The sequence below is a fragment of the Chiloscyllium plagiosum genome, unplaced genomic scaffold (genome assembly GCF_037043375.1).
Source record: "Chiloscyllium plagiosum isolate Xiang-an unplaced genomic scaffold, Cpla_swu_hap1 HiC_scaffold_24, whole genome shotgun sequence".
NCBI lineage: Eukaryota > Metazoa > Chordata > Chondrichthyes > Orectolobiformes > Hemiscylliidae > Chiloscyllium > Chiloscyllium plagiosum.
The window spans coordinates 57,986,729-58,004,320 of record NW_028270162.1 but is presented as its reverse complement, the minus strand read 5'-3'; the positions used below and the strand labels follow the sequence as shown (position 1 = coordinate 58,004,320).

The 17,592-nt window shown below is 45.2% G+C and overlaps 1 protein-coding gene across 6 annotated transcripts in view; it reads right to left on the bottom strand.

The window, feature by feature from the left end:
• The window catches only part of LOC122562430 (protein PML-like), a 50,650-nt gene that overhangs the window by 23,192 nt on the left and 9,866 nt on the right, over nucleotides 1-17,592 (bottom strand). For 5 of the 6 annotated variants that reach the window (XM_088000209.1, XM_088000211.1, XM_088000213.1 and 2 more), the window contains exons 4-7: nucleotides 16,192-16,238; nucleotides 14,117-14,282; nucleotides 9,391-9,593; nucleotides 7,356-7,569 (exon numbers count right to left, since the gene is read on the bottom strand). In XM_088000209.1, coding sequence (XP_087856335.1) covers nucleotides 7,356-7,569; nucleotides 9,391-9,593; nucleotides 14,117-14,282; nucleotides 16,192-16,238 — 630 coding nt within the window. The remainder of the gene's footprint in view (nucleotides 1-7,355; nucleotides 7,570-9,390; nucleotides 9,594-14,116; nucleotides 14,283-16,191; nucleotides 16,239-17,592) is intronic. The other variant, XM_088000210.1, reaches the window with a different exon arrangement.

Sequence of the window (17,592 nt, the reverse complement as noted above, 5' to 3'; positions counted from 1 at the left end):
AGCATCTCCAAGTCATATCTGTGTGGAGTTTGCACATTCGCACCACATCTGAATGGGTTTCCTCGGGTGCTCCAGTTTCCTCTGACTGTCCAAAGATGTGCAGTTTAGAAGGATTGGTCACGCTAAACGCAGGATTATGACGATAGAGGTGTGGGTGGCATGCTCTGCAGAGGGTTGATATGGACTTGATGGGCTGAATGGCCTGCTTCCACATTTTAGGAATTCTACGACGCTATATACAGGTGACAGAATACGAGAGGTACATAAGAATGGGATTACAGAAGGACATTAAAGGCAAAGTTTAAAAAATAATTTCAGATTATTCCTAGACCTAACCATCTTCAGTTGCTTCATCAATGACCTCCGTTCAATCAGAAGGGAGGATATTCACCAATGAATGAACAATGTTCAGCATCATTCGTGACTCCTCAGATAATGAGCAGTCCATAGCCAAATTCAAAATGAGAAAATGAGGACTGCAGATGCTGGAGAGCAGAATCAAAAAGTGTGGTGCTGGAAAAGCACAGCCAGCATCCAAACAGCAGGACAGTCAATGTTTCGAGCATAAGCCCTTCATCAGGAATGTGGGGGGAGCCCAAGGTAGCTGAGAAATAAATGGGGGAGGGGGGTGGAAGGAAGCTGGGAATGCAATAGGTAGATGAAGGTGAATGGTGATATTTCAGAGCGAAGGGTGGAGCTGATGGAGTGGAAGGAAGATGGACAGATAGGACAGTTCAAGAGGGCGGTGACAAGTTGGAGGGTTGGATCTGGGATAAGGTCGGGGGGGGGGGTGGAGAAGAGACAAGGAGACTGGCGAAATCCAAATTGGTCACATGTAGTTGGAGAATCCCAAGGCAGAAGATGAGGCATGCTTCCTCCAGGTGTCAGGTGGCTGGAATTTGGCTTAGGCAACCCAGGATTTCCATGTCCTTGGCGGAGTGGGAGGGGGAGTTGAAGTGTTTGACCACAGAGCGGTGGGGTTGTTTAGTGCTTGTGTCACAGAGATGTTCTGCTAGTGGACCATTTCAGAGAACATCGCTGGGACATGCACACTAAAACAACCCTGTGGCCAAACACTTCAGTCCCACCCCCCCCCACCCCCCCCCCCCCCCCCCCCACTCCACCAAGGACATGCAAGTCCTGAGCCTCCACCACTACCAAATTCTAGCCACCCGACGCCTGAAAGAACGCCTCATCTTCCACCTTGGGACCCTCCAACCACATGGGATCAACGTGGATTTCACCAGTTTCCTCATCTCCCCTCCCCCAACCTTATCCCAGATCCAATCGTCCAACTCGGCACTGCCCTCTTGAACTGTCCATTTTCCTTTCAACCTATCTGCTCCACCCTATCACTATCACGCCCATCTTCATCTACCTGTCGCATTCCTAAATGCGAAACGATCTGCACAATATCCAAGCTTGGGCTGTAAGACACTGTCAGATAGGAGATGGGAAGTACAGACTGGAAGCAATTGTTCCACAAAGTGCATGTGGGGACTGTTTAAGGAGCAGTCGTTGCAAGTGATGCACAAATTTGTTCCTCTGAGACAGGTAGGAAAGGATAAGATTAACCTTGGATGACGAGAACAGAGGAGTTTCTCGTTAAAAGGAAGGCAGCTTACATAAGGTAAGCTAGCACAGCTTTAGAGGATTACAGGCTTGCTAGAAAGGAGCTCAAATGGACTGAGGAGAGCCAGGAGGGGGCATGAGAAAGGCTTCACAGGAAGGATTAGGGAGAATCTAAAGGCATTGTACTCATACGTGAGGAATAAGAATATGATCAGGGAGAAGGTAGGGCCGATCAGGGATAGCATGGGGAACTTGTGTGTAGAGTCTGAGCAGCTAGGGGAAGCCCTAAATGCATTTTTTAGCTTCAGTTTTCACTAAGGAAAGGGACCTTGTTGTGAATGAGAACTTTGAGGAGCTGGGATATAGGCTTGACCAGATCAAGATTGATGAAGTTGATGTGCTGGAAATTTGGACAAACATTAAGACTGATAAGTCCCCAGGGCCAGACCAGATTTATCCTTGGCTGCTCCGGGAAGCGAGAAAGGAGGTTGCTAAGCCACTGCCGAAGATCTTTGCTTCCTCACACTCCACAGGAATCGTACTGGAGGATTGGAGGGAGGTGAATGTTGTTTCTCTTTTCAAGAAGGGGAATAGGGAAATCCCTGGCAACTACAGACCAGTCAGTCTTACGTCTCTGGTCAGCAAGGTTTTGGAAAGGATTCTGAGGGATAGGACTTATGACTATTTGGAAAAGCATAGTGGGATTAAGGGCAGTCAGCATGGCTTTGTGAGGGGCAGGTCATGCTTTAAAAAGAGGTTGAGGGGTGGATTAGTAAATTTGCAGATGACACAAAGGTTGGAGGTACCGTTGATAGTATCGAGGGCTATTGCAGGCTGCAGTGCGACATAGACAGGATGCAGAGCTGGGCTGCGAAATGGCAAATGGAGTTCAATCTGGATAAATGCGAAATGATGAATTTTAGAAGGTCAAACTTGAATGCTGAATATAGGATTAAAGACAGGATTCTTGGCAATGTGGAGGAACAGAGGGATCTTGATGTTCAACTACATAGATCCCTCAAAATTGCCACCCAAGTGGATAGGGTTGTTAAGAAAGCTTATGGTGTTTTGGTTTTCATTAACAGGGGATCAAGTTCCAGAGCCGCGAGGTTTTGCTACAGCTCTACAAGTACCTGGTGAGACGACACTTGGAATATTGTATCCAGTTCTGGTCGCCCTACTATAGGGAAGATAGAGGCTTTGGAGAGGGTGCAAAGAAGGTTTACCAGGATGCTGCCTGGACTGGAGGACTTGTCTTACGAAGAGATTTTGACTAAGCTTGGGCATTTCTCTCTGGAGAGGAGGAAGAGAGGTGACCTGATCGAGATATACAAGATAATGAGAGGCATGGATACAGTCAATAGCCAGATACTTTTCCCCAGGGCAGGACTGACTGGTATGGGGGTCAATATTATACACTTAATGGTAAGGTCCTAGGGAGTGTTGCTGAACAAAAAGACCTTGGAGTGCAGGTTCATAGCTCCTTGAAAGTGGAGTTGCAGGTAGATAGGATAGTGAAGGCGGCGTTTGGTATGCTTTCCTTTATTGGTCAGAGTATTGAGTACAGGAGTTGGGAGGTCATGTTGTGGCTGTACAGGACATTGGTTGGGCCACTGTTGGAATATTGCGTGCAATTCTGGTCTCCTTCCTATCGGAAAGATGTTGTGAAATTTGAAAGGGTTCAGAAAAGATTTATAAAGGATGTTGCCAGGGTTGGAGGATGTGAGCTACAGGGAGAGGCTGAACATGCTGGGGCTGTTTTCCCTGGAGCATCGGAGGTTGAGGGTGACCTTATAGAGGTTTACCAAATTATGAGAAGCATGGACAGAATAAATAGACAAAGTCTTTTCCCTGGGGTTGGAGAGTCCAGAACTCGAGGGTATAGGTTTAGGGTGAGAGGGGAAAGATATAAAAGGGACCTAAGAGGCAACGTTTTCACTCAGAGGGTGGTACGTGTATGGAATGAGCTGCCAGAGGAAGTGGTGGAGGCTGGTACAATTACAACATGTAAGAGGCATTTGGATGGGTATATGAATAGGAAGGGTTTAGAGGGATTTGGGCCGGGTGCTGACAGGTGGGACTAGATTGGGTTGGGATATCTGGTCAGCACAGACAGGTTGGACCGAAGGGTCTGTTTCCATGCTGTACATCTCTATGACTCTATAACTCTATAGCCTTCGACAACACCTTCTAAATTCTCAACCACTTCCATCTTTAAAGGACCAGGGCAGCAGATACATGGGAACAGCAAGTTCCCCTCCAAGCCAATCACCATCCTAACTGGGAAATATAACCACCATTCCTTCATTATCGCTGAATCAAAATCCTGGAATTCCCCAAGGACATTGTGGATCAATCTATAGCACATGGACCTGCAGCAGTTCAAGGTGGCAGCTCATCACCTTCTCAAGGACAGTCAGGGACGGGCAATAAATGCTGACCAGCAAGGGACACCCACATACCCACAAGTAAATCACTAAGGTCTAACAGCATGCAGACCCTTCAGGACCAGTGTTTGACTGCACCATATACCACGTTTAATGCAAGATTATGGCATGGTGGCTCAGTGGTTAGCACTGCTGCCTCATAGCACCAGGGACCCGGGTTCGATTCCTCGGGCAACTGTCTGTGTGGAGTTTGCACATTCTCCCCACCCACCTCTCGGTGTCCTGGTTTCCTCCCACAGTCCAAAGATGTGCAGGTTAGGTGAATTGGCCATGCTAAATTGCCAATGTGTTCAGGGATGTGTAGGTTAGGTGCACTCGTCAGGGGTAAAGGAGAGCAATCGGGTAGGGGAATGGATCTGGGTGGGTTACTCTTCCAACAGTTGATGTGGACTGGTTGGGCCAAATGGCCTGTTTCCACACTGTAGGGAATCTTTGATTACATATTAAAAGTTTGAAAGACTTTTAAACAATCGCAGAAAAATATAATTTGTTACTATATATCTCCTTCTCAAAGTTCCAAACACAATTTATGGTCTTGGATTGTGGGTGTTACTTTGCAGATTGTGTCACAGTGTCAGAATTTGTTGCCCTTCCCTAATTGCCCTCAAACTGAGTTTACTGTGGGTTTACATCATATATCAGCCAGTGTGTAAGGTTGGCAGATGCCTTCCCTAAAGGATATTAGTGAATCTGATGGGTTTTCACAACAGTGGACGATTGAGTAATGGTCACCATGACTCAGACTAGTTTGGTTCTACACTTTTATTAATCAAACTTCATGGTGGAGGGTTTCAAACAGGCCTGTCTGGATTTTGAGTTCTGTACAGAGTTCTTCTATAACTTGATGGTTGTGTTATTGTGCAACCCTGCTTTTTTGAAAAATCATGCTTTAGAAACAGCGCTTAAAGCATTGGCATTACAATTTTATTAATGCCAACACACATTTTAAAGTCTGCACTTTAGAAACAGTGTACCCTATTCGTCACATCACAGCAAAATCGCACTGACATGCATTATAACAGAACGACCTGTATTATTACCATTACACCCCACATTCTGAAACAGCTAATCCCCATTATAGGTGAAACAGTGGTCAGCTACCTTTAATCTGGTGGACTGAATTTGCTGCTCGCACTGTAAACTGCTCTACTTTTTTAGATTTTTTTTAGATTATTTTACAGTGCGGAAACAGGCCCTTCGGCCCAACAAATCCACACCGATCCGACGACGCGCAACCCACCCATACCCCTACATTTACCCCTTACCTAACACTATGGGCAATTTAGCATGGCCAATTCACCTGACCCTGCACATCTTTGTGACTGTGGGAGGAAACCGGAGCACCCGGAGGAAACCCACGCTGACACGGGGAGAATGTGCAAACTCCACACAGTCAGTCGCCTGAGGCAGGAATTGAACCCGGGTCTCTGGCGCTGTGAGGCAGCAGTGCTAACCACTGTGCCACCGTGCCGCCCACAAACTGAGAAGACTAGTTGCAGGTCACGAGATTACTTTGTGAAATAGTCTGCAGCATCAGCCCATTGCAATTCCAGTTTCATTATTTTAGTTCTCCACTCCACTCGAACTTCTCTGTCCTCGGTCTGTTACTTAAGCGCAATGAGAACAGCACCTCATCTTTCAGTTTGGCACTTAAGGCCATCCAGACTCAACATTCAGTTCAACAACTTTCAAGCAGCTTCAACTTTGTTTCATAGAATCCCTACAGTGTGGAAGCAGGGCCTTCAGCCCATTGAGTCCACACCGAGTCTCTGAAAAGCATCCACCCACCCACCACCCTACCCCTGTAACCCTGCATTTGCCACGGCTAATCCACCTAACCTACACATCCTGAACATTACGGGTAATTTAGCATGGCCAATCCACCTAACCGGCACATCTTATGACCATGAGATGAAACCCAGGCAGATACGAATAGAATGTGCAAAGTCCCCAGACGCTGGAGTCAAACCCAGGTTCCTGGCGCTGAGAGGCAGCAGTGTTAACCATTGAGCCACCACTATTTTTGATGGCAACAGTCTTGGTGGTGCAACAATTTCCATTTCCATCTCTTCTGTTTCTAGTACTTGCCTCATTACTTGTTTTTGTCATTTTATTTCAAAGAAATTTCCATCTGGTGGTTCCCACCTCCCATCATACTTTACTTAAAAGTGGTAAAATATCTAACCTTTGCCACTTCTGACTAAGGGCAACTGATGCGAAACATTAACTGTTTGTCTCTCCACAGATTGGAAAGGTATTAGTCATTTTGTCCATTGAATGAAACTGCACTAGCAGAGAGACACCACATGAGGGCCCATGAATGAGCAAGGATATTACATCAACGAGAGGCAAGCTAGCAGGTGCAAATGTTGAACCTCACGACATCCACAAGTGACTGAATTTCTGTTTTATTCACTCCAGCTACATGGTACACTACACAGCATACACAGTTTAGAAACAAGCCAGCCTAACCAGTCCTTTCTGATGTCTGACTCCTCCCATTTTTCCTCATCTATCATCTTAACCTTTTATTCCCCTTCATACATTGATCTAGCTTCCCCTTAAATATCTTCATACCATTCACTTCAAACATTTCCCATGGTACAAAATTCTACACTCTCATAAGTCACTTGGTAAAGATTCTTTCAAAGTCCCAAAAAGATTGGATTTCTTGGTGACTATCTTCTATTGGAGGGCTACTAGTTATTCTACTCCTCACAAAGTAAAGCATTTTCTTTACATCTCTCCTCTCCAAACAATTCATTGTAAAGATCTCAATCAGACCACCCCTCAGACTTCACCATTCCAAAATAAATACAAACATATCCTGCTAATCCTTTATTGATATGTATGCCCCCACATTTCTGCTCATCAGCCACCTCCCAACAAAGTGTTTGTTGTGAGTTACGTAGGCAGAGTACTACACTATATCTAACCCCATTCTGCACTTGTCCTGAGAGGGTTTGATGGTGACAGTATGGAAGGAGCTTTTCTCTGCATCTAATCTCATTTTACAATTGGCCTGAGTGTGGCAGATGGGGACATTGCACAGAAAGCTTTTCTTTGTATCTAACCCATGCAGTACCATGAGTGTTTGATGGGGGCAGTATCGATCAAGGGACCTTTATTTTTAGTTTCAGAGAGTAAAGGTAGTTTTACTCTTAATCTAGTCCCATGCTGCATCAGCCTAGGATACTTAATTCTTGTGGTTGTGGGACTTCCTTTGTAGCTCTGTATTGAACACTAGAAGATATGCATAGTATAGACAGCTCACAGCGAGTGGAATGTGCTTTACAATCCTTGCCTCACAATAAAACAGACACTTTGCATCCTAACCTGCTGGCAGTTGCCAGGGATCCTTATCAATTTCAGGGGAAGTGTTCAGCATGGTCCATTCCACGTTGCTCTGGACCAGAAGCTCAGGTTGGCTGTCAGAGGCACACTTCACGCTATAATTATGTTCAGAGTGCAGGCACTGTTTTTTGGCACTTGTCACTTTTCCATCCTTCGGTGACCACAACTGTTTGCCCTGCTGTTTGTCTGGAACTTTCTGTGGGAAAAGAAAATGAGCTCAGTGTCAGGCAAAACCTGTGACCTCATTAACCAGTGCTTCCAGCTCATTGCTCATTTAGAAGGCTTCATTCCCCTTTCAGCTGTGCAGTAAATTCCAGTGGAGGGACCAGGGCTCTATTCAGCTGCCTTAATCAGTCCTGGTCCATTAACAGAAACTACGCTCCAACTTGGCTCAATGGTGATACTCTCAAGATCATGAATTCGAGGCCCACTCTGGAGACCAAAGCACAATCAAAACTGACGATCCAGTACAGTTTTGCAGGAGACTTACAGAGCAGACACTAAACTGAGATCCCATTTGCCCTCAAGTAGATACAAAACACCCCATGATACTATTTCAAAGGAAAGCAGGAAGGTTAGCTCTGGTTTCCTTGAGGCTAAGATTTGTATGTCAGGAAAGTCCCACAAACAGAGTTTCTGATTACTATCACATTGGCTATTTGTCAAAGTTTTCCATTCAAAACTTGACTGCAACAATAACTATACTTCGCACATAAAACACTGGTGTTAATGGCTTTGACACATCCAGAGATCATGACAGACAATGGATTCCTGCTGTGGAAGTCAGGAAAAGATCCCCCCATCAGATCAGCAATAAGATCTTTCATGGCCAGCAACATTCCCTTGAAATGAGTGAGAACTATTTCGACGAACAACACCTACTCCTACAGCCCAGCCTCCATTCAAGTGGAGGCTCACTATTGGCAGTGCTTCCTGTTTTCAGAGCTGACAATTTGTGAACCATTTACTCACCAGAAGAAAGCAGCATTGTAACCTCAAAGAGGGTCAGTATTATTCAGGACACACAAAAACGGGGCTGATCTATACTCACCCTCTGGTTGACCTTGCTGATTGGTTTAATTGTGAACCATGAACCGGGCTGAAGTGGTCTCCGAGCAACAACTATTGCTCTTCTCAGCAAGGTCATGACTGTGACTCACTGGGTGCAGAAAGACCACAGATCTCTGACACTTGGTTGTGAGACACTAATTGCACCGCCCTCTTGCTGTCAGACACTGTCTGGCTGGTGTGGGCGAGGGTGCAGCCACTTTGAGAAGGAGGCACCTTGTCGGACTATCTGGGGGCACGTGATCCCAGTCTCCATGGCTGGAATTCTAATGAGCTGTACATGCACAGTCCACGGTCACTGAGTTACTGCAGCCCATGGTTACTGCACATTCCAGAGGAATACTGCCTATCCTTTCCAAACTGACAGCAATGGCCCATGTTTTGCAGAGCTTTGGTGCTTTATTTCCTTTATTTAGGGGATGTGGGTATCACTGACATGACTATCATTTGGTCCCCTTCCCTAACTGCCCTTGAACGGAGTGTCCTGCTCAGCCATTTCAGATTCAACCACATTGCTGTGGGTTTGGAGTCACATGTTAGGCCAGACCAGGTAATGGAATGTGGATTTCTTTTTTCCCCTCCCCCCAAAGGACATTTGTGAACCAGATTGGTCTATATATCAATACATTATAGCTTGTGACTAGTTTTTTATTCCCAATTCATTAATTGTAATGAAATTTCACCAGCTGCCATGATAGGATTTGAACCAGTGTCTCAACAAGAATAGCCTGGTCTCTGGACTGACACTACCATTGCAGTCCCACCTCGTCCAGTGTTCCCTAGAGAATGCCACTGGGTGTTCAGTCTTTTTCCTCACCGTGAAGCTTTCCCTGCAGATAGTGGACACTGGCTTCATGATATTCTGAGTGGTACAAATCCCTCCCACAGTCAGACTCTGCTGCTTATTCTCGGATTCCAGGGAGGCACACTCGAAGGATAAAGTTAATACCTGGTGCTTCTCCATGAATTTGCTTGGGAAAGAACGTCCACTTGGACACACTGATGCACTGCAGCCAGGACCTGGAATCAAAGTCTGCTCAGATCTCTCCTCTTCCTCTCCTGCCCCCTCCAGTTGTCCTGCCGTACTTGTGAATGGCAGTCTGAGAAAGTCCATTGAGTCACTCTGTCCTGGGTGTGGACCTTGCGAACAGCCTACAGGAAGAGATAAGAACAGCTCATTACAAGTGCTGCCTTGAGCAATGCCTTTGTAGAGATTGAAGACATGTGTACTGATGGTGACCTTGTAACCACTGTCAGTTGTCCTATGGAAGTCTGTCCTGGTCTGGCCTACGTGACTCCAGACCCACAACAATGTAGATGATGCTTAACTGCCCTCTGAAGTGGCCTGGCAGGTCAATTCACTTGTATCAAATCGCTAGAAGAGGGCAACTTGGCACTGTAAACAACAACGGTAAACATAGCTCTGTAAACCCTGCAATGTCCTTCTTAGCTAGAAGCTTGTGCCAAAACTGGGAGAGCTGTCTCACAGCTGAGTCAAGCTAAACAGTCACACTCATGGAATCATACCTTATAATGTTTCAGACACTACTATCACCATCCCTGGAGATATCCTGTTCCACTGTCAGGACAGACCAGGCAGAGGTGACAGCAAAGTGGTATACAGTCAGGAGTCCTCAACATTGACTCCAGATTCCATGAATCTGGTATATCAGGTCAGACATGGGCAAGGAAACCTCCTGCTGATTATCATGTACCTTCCTCCCTTGGCTGAAGAATCAGTGTTACTCCATGTTGAACAACTTGGAGGAAACATGGCAGGTGGCAAGGCTCCAGAATGAATTCTGGATGGGGAATTCCAAAGCCCACCACCAAGACTTGGCTCCCAGATTGGTCCTGCAGCAGATAGTAAGGGAACCAAACAAAAAGGGAAATGCCACAAATGCATCTGTCCGTGACAGCATCAGTAAGAGTGACCACTTCACAGTCCTTGGGGAGGCAAGGTCTGCCTTCACACGGAGAACGTCTTCCACTGTGTTGGATCATGTTAAGTGGGACAGACTTTGAACAGATCAAAGGGAAAGGACTCCCACGTTAGAGAGCCCTCCACTGGGGATGCCCACCGCCTGGTGGCATGTGGCACACCAAGGCGGTGGAGGAGGGAAACGATGTGGATGGTGTGCAGCAGCAGTCTATACAGGGCTTGCCAATTAGTTTGGAAATGTGAGGTGAGGCATTGTGGTAAAAAAACAAACAAGGGCAGGACTTATACAATTAAAATCGGATGCCCTGGTGATGTTGCAGAATAGAGACACCCGGGGTTCAGGTACATAATTCTTTGAAAATTGCATCACATGTAGACTGGATGTTTAAGGAGGCATTTAGTACACTAATGGTTATTGCTCATACTTGGAGTATAGGTTTTGGGATGTCATGTTGAGGTTGTACACGACATTGGTGAAGACTCCTCTGCTGTACTGTATGCAGGTTCTGGTCGCCCTGTTATAGGAAGGAAATTATTAAATTGGAGAGGGTTCAGAGATTCACCAGGATGTTGCCAGGAAGGGAGGGTTTAAATTATAAAACTAGGCTGAGGGGTGACAGTATGGACGTTTATAAAATCACGAGGGGCATGAATAGGCTAAATAGACAAGGTCTGTTCCCTAAGGTGGGAGAGTTGAAAACTAGGACACATTTTTAAAGGTGAGAGGAGAAAAATTTTAAAAAGGACATGAGGAACAACTCTTTTACATGGAGTGGTTTATGTGTGGAATGAACCACCAGAGGAAGTGGTGGATGCAGGTACAGTTACAACATTTAAAAGATATTTGGATACATTCTCAGGTAGGAAAGATTTTGAGGGATATGGATCAAACACAGGCAGGTGGCACTGGTTTAGTTTGGGAGCATGGTCGGTGCGAGGACTAGTTGGAACCGATGGGTCTGCTTCCATACTGTATGACTCTACGATTCTCTATCCCCCATTACCATCAACCTAGGTGGTCAACCTGGTTCAAGAAACAGAACTCGAGGGCATGCCAGGAGCAGCACAGGCATACCTGGGACAATGTGTGTGCCATACAGCATAAGCAGCAAGTGACAGACAGGACTAAGCAATCCTACAACCAACAGATCAGATCTAAGCTCTGCAGTCCTGTCACATCTAGTCATGAATGATGGAGGACAATTAAATAGCTCACTGGAGGTGGTTTCACAAATATCTCCATCCTCAATAATGGGGGAGCCTAGCACATGAGAGCAAAGAATACGGCTGAAGCGTACACAACAATCTATAACTACAAGTGCTGAGTGTAGAATCTTGGCTAGAAGCAGTTCCACACAGAAGTCATTCTAGACTTGAAATAGTAATTGTGTTTTTCCTCGCTCTTCACAGATGCTACCAGAAACGCTGGGTTTCCCCAGCGCTTTCTGTATTTATTCCAGATTTCCAACATCCACAGTATTTTGCTTTTACATGAGGGGAGTGGACCTGGCAGAACCCAAACCGAGCAAATTATTCTGTTTCTCTGTAAATCTTCTTTAACAGCTCCCTCCAAACCTGTGGCCTCGATTATAAAGCCAGCAGACACTTAGCAACACTGCCAAGCTCCCCTCCAAGTCGCACACTAGCCCAACTTTGAAATAGATCGCCTTCACTGTTGCTGGGTCCAGAATGTGGAACTCTCTCCCTAACAGCATTGTGGGTAAACCTACACCAAATGGACAGCAATGATTCGTGAAAGTCACCACCACTTCGGAATTGAAATTAGAGATGACCAGCAACACATATCCCATGAACAATTTTTTTTTTTTAAAACCTGTGACAAATAAATTGCCAGTTGGAAGTATATGGAGTCAGTATTTAAACTAAGGATCTTTTTTCCTTAAAACAGGAAAATCAGGTTGGCACATTTGATTGAGCTCTTTGATGAAGATGGTGTTCATTTTTGGGCATGGTTATTTCAGAAGACTGTCACAGCCTTGGAGACAGTTTAATAAATGGTGGAGGAATTACGGAATTCAGCTCCGTCGAGACAGACTGGGATTGGTTTTGATTCATGACAAGGGTTTAGGGATGTTCAAAATCATGAGAAGTTTTGACAGAGTGGAGGAAAGCTGTTTCTAATGTGGGTGACAGGGTGAATAGTTATTTTTGCACAAATGAATCGAAATGCCTTGGCCTGGATCTTTGACACAGAGGCAGGAAACAGGAGCCAGGTCTGACCCTGTATCAGAACCTGACCCCCAATGGGAAACATACTGAAGTTAAGATCTCACCCTTAAAATGGATATGGAGATGGCTTTCCTGTCCACGTAAAGGATAGGAATGGAGATGGATCAGAGAAAGAGCAAGATTCAACTAGACACCCGGGGCAGGAATCACTCAGATTTCTCAGTGACTTAACAGAGAAATCTAAATGTGCTAAAGTCTTCCACTTAGCCGAGATGGCACAGGGGAGCCAGAGCAAATCCTCACTCAGTACAAGTAAACGAGGCCACCTAAAAGGGAGGGAAATCCATCCTAAAATATTTCCCACCTTCGGGCAGAGGTCCTTCAGCCAGGCTATTGCACAGCATTATGCTGCTGCTTTGCCTGAGCAGCCACCAGGTGTCTGTCAGTGAACCAGGCCATGAAACTTTACTAGGGTCAGCACACACTGGCACCAGCCTGAATTAAACACGGCCTCCTTCCTATCAACCTGAGAAGATTTTATGTTTTGAAGGTGACACAGTTCTTAGGGCGTGTGAACCCAAGGAAGGAGCAGACCAGGGTACACGAGAAAAATCATTAAATTATACAAATAAACACAGAAACAGAGAGACTGGGGATAGACCATTCACCCTGATCTTGGCTGATCATTTAACTCAGCCCCCCAATCCTCCTTTCTCCCCATACCCTTTGATCCCTTTAGTCCTAAAAGCTATAACCTTTAACCTTTTCCTTCTGATTTGGCCTCAACTGCTTACCGCAGCAGAGAACTTTACGGGCTCACCACTCTCTGGGTGAAGAAATCTCTGATCTCAGTCCTACATAGTGTGAAGATATGGGGTAGGCTGTGTATAGCACAAGAGCAGCCCCACTGTGCCTGAATCAGCACTTGAAAAGGGTGATTCAATCCATCCCAGTCCTTCCTCATTACCCTGCAGATGTTCCCTTTCAAATGCTCCCTTACGATAGTTCCTACTGAACCTGCTTCCTCCTTTTATTTGTTTCAAGTGCCCATCCAATTTCTTTTTAAAAGTATCTATTGTTTCTGTCCCAATACCCTCATGAGCAGGGAATTCTAGGGCTTATCATCTCCAGAGTTCTGAAGGAGAGGATCTCATTCAAAACATCCAACGTTCTTGCAGGGATCGACAAGGTCAATATAAGAAGGATGTTTCACCTGACTGAGAGACTCTTGCAGAATAAAGGGAAAACCGTTTAAAACTGAGATGAGGAAGAACTTGACTGGAGGGAGGGGAATCTTTGGAATTCGCTATCACACGGAGGGACATGGAAGGTCATAGATTTCTAACATTAAAAACTTCAAGAATAATGTGGCTACAGCAGGAATATGGTGTTAAATACAAAAGCAGCCAGAATCTCACCTGAATGGCAGAACAGGCTCAAAGGGCTGAGTGGCCTACTCCTACATTCTTTACATTCATAAATAATACCCCAATGTAGGCCAGACCTGTGGTTTACAAGGATGTTAAAAAAAAAAGATACTTACTGTTTGGCGACATCACATTCTCAAACTCAAACTCATCGGTGCTGCTAGCGGTTGCTCTGAGCATCCCTTCAGCTCCTGGACGGATCAGGAAGTTGGCTGGGCGGATCAGGTTAGCTGGGCTCTCTTCTGTTGAAGATCTGTCCTGGTCATGACTTGAAAATGAGTCCTGGTAACAGGACAACAGTAAAACATTCTACAGGTACTATTGGAATCACTGTCAAGAGCCCTCTCTCCTGAGGCCGGAATGTTATAAAGGCACTAGCCTGCTCCTTTGTGGTGGTAAAGCCAATGTAGAGTAAAACTGGAGAACCGTGGCGAGATTCCTAATTAGTCGTGTAATAGAAGGAACATCGAAGCTTCTTCACTTACTATCGCAGCTCAGAGAATTCACGCAAGGATGCATTATGGTGGGGAAGGCAATGGTCTTGTAGTATTATCACTGCACTGTTATTCCAGATACCTGGGCAATGGTCTGGGGACCCGGGTTCAAATCCTACCTCTCATGGAAGACGGTGAAATTTGAATTCAATAAAAAGCTGGAATTAAAACTCTAATGATGACCATGAGACCATTGTCGATTGTCATGAAAAAAGAACTTGTGTGGCTCACTCATGTCCTTCAGGGAAGGAAACTGCCATCCTTACCTGGCCTGGCCTATATATGACTCCAGACCCACAGCACTGTGGTTGATGCTTAATTTTAGGATTGGACAATAAACACTGGTATAGCCAGTGTTGAGAGTGCGGTGCTGGAAAAGTGGTTAGCACTGCTGCCTCACAGCGCCAGAGACCCGGGTTCAATTCCCAACTCAGGCAACTGTGTGTGGAGTTTGCACATTCTCCCAGTGTCTGCGTGGGTTTCCTCCGGGTGCTCCGGTTTCCTCCCACAGTCCAAAAACATGCAGGTTAGGTGAATTGGCCAAGCTAAATTGCCCATAGTGTTAGCTGAAGGGGTAAATGTAGGGGAAATAGGTCTTGGGTTGCTCTTCGGAGGATCGGTGTGGACTTGTTGGGCCGAAGGGCCTGTTTCCACACTAAGTAATCTAATCTATAAGCACAACAGGTCAGGCAGCATCCAAGGAGGAGAATGGATATTTCGGGCATAAACCCTTCATCAGAGAGGGACAGATATCCACAAGTTTGCTAACACACAAAACTAGCTGGGATTTGGATTGTGAAGAGGATGCAAGGAATCTTCAGGGTGATCTAAATCAGTTAAGTGGCTAACGCAGCATAATGCGGATAAATGTGAGGTTTACACTTTGGTGTGAAATACAGAAAGGTAGAGTGCTATTTAAATACCAATATATTGGGAAGTGTGACATACACCAGTCAATGTAAGGTGCAGCAGTAATTAAGAATACAAATAGCATGTTGGTCCTCATTGCAAGTGAATTGGAGTTCAGAAGTAGGGACATCTTACTGCAGTCACACTGGGCTTTGTGGAGACCACACCTGGAGTCATAGAGATGGTATTGTGCACGATTTTGGTCTCAGGAGGATATGCTTGTGATAAAAGGATTGCAGCAGATGTTTGACAGGGTCTGTATTCACTGAAGTTTAGAAGAATGAGGGGGAACTGGTTTGAACCACATATCAGTGTAACAGAGCTAGACAGACTAGATGCAGGGAGGGTGTTTTCCTTGGCTGGGGAGTCTAAACCAAGGAACACAACCTCAGGATACAGGGTAGGCCAATTAGGAATGAGAGGAGGGAACATTTCTTCATTCAGAAGCTGGTGAACCTGTGAAATTCACTATCACAGAAGGATGTGGAGATGGGTAACTGTGTATATTCAAGAGAGAGATTAAAAAGTGTTTAGACGTTAAAGGCAAATTGGCATAGAGAGAGAAAGTGCGAATATGACATTGAGATAGAGGATCAGCTGTGATCACATTGGAATGCAAACCATTCGAAGGGTTAAATGGCCTCCTCCTGCTCCTTGTTTCTATCCTATCCCATTCCTTTAGCCTGCTGATTATATGAACACCACAGAATTGGGTATCCCATACTGCCTAAGTAGCCAACTTCAAAAAGGTTCCACCCAGCAGCCATTTCCACCTACGTAGCACTTACCAGCAGCACATCCTCAACTTCAGAATCATCAGCTCTTTCACTTGGTTCTGAAACCAAAACAGGAGCAATCAGATGGAGGTGTTACAGAGATGAGTTTTCAGTCAGAGGATAATGCATCAAACTTCACATTTCTGAAGAGCGATTGGATAAATGTCAACGAGGCTCCTCAAAGTTGGAGCTGTGTTCTGAAGGATCTTGTGGCGAAAATAGCCTCTTTTGTTAGGGAACCACAAGTAGTGCAAGTTTGAGGTGGCAGTAGAATCCCGAAATATAGTTCTTACATAAAATTCCATTACTATGGTGGTCATTGTGTACTATAGATAAAACAAAGGTTTGAGGGGCTTCTGTCCTGGGAGATAGAAGGTGGGTTAAAACAAATATGAGGTGCTGCATTTTAGAAAGGCAAATCAGGACAGGACTTATACACTTAATGGTAAGGTCCTAGGGAGTGTTGCTGAACAAAGAGACCTTGGGGTGCAGGTTCATAGCTCCTTGAAAGTGGAGTCGCAGGTAGATAGGATAGTGAAAGTGGCGTTTGGTATGCTTTCTTTATTGGTCAGAGTATAGGAGTTGGGAAGTCATGTTGCGGCTGTATAAAACATTGGTTAGTCCACTTTTGAAATATTGCATGGAGTTTTGGTCTCCCTCCTATTGGAAGGATGTTGTGAAACTTGAAAGGGTTCAGAAAAGGCTGCTACTAGAGTTGGAGCATTTGAGGTAGAGAGAGAGGCTGAATAGGCAATTGCTGTTTTCCTTGGAATGTCGGAGGTGGAGGGGTGATCTTATAGAGGTTTATAAAATCATGAGGGGCATGGATAGGATAAATAGACAAGGTCTTTTCCCTGGGGTGGGGGAGTCCAGAAGTAGAGGACCTAGGTTTCGGGGTGAAGAGAGGAAAATCTAAAAAGGGACCCAAGAAGCAACTTTTTCACATAGATGGTGGTGCGTGTATGGAATGAGCTGCCAGAGGAAGTGGTGGAGACTGGTACAGTTACAACAATATTAGGATATCTGGGTTGGCATGGACAAGTTGGACCAAAGGGTCTGTTTCCGTACTGTACATCTTTATGTGCTAAGTGCTGGCTGCTACTCCTGATAGAATTAACAGTGTTTGTCTGGTTTGCTTGCCTCATTAAGAGGTTTTGGACCTTTTGTCTTTTAAGTTAGTAAATATTAAAGCATATAGGCCTCGCATATTTTACTAAGTTAGAAACTGTACTTGTACTTAATAAAAGAACAAAGGATATTGTACAGATTGCTGCAAGCTGGGTTGAGAGATTTGTTTACTATTTGCTAATGACAGGTTCATTCATTCATGCAATTTCAGGCTAGGGCTGATTTGACAGCTACTTTCTTAAAAGGGATAACAGCCCAGATATAAAGGTATTGAACAAGTACATA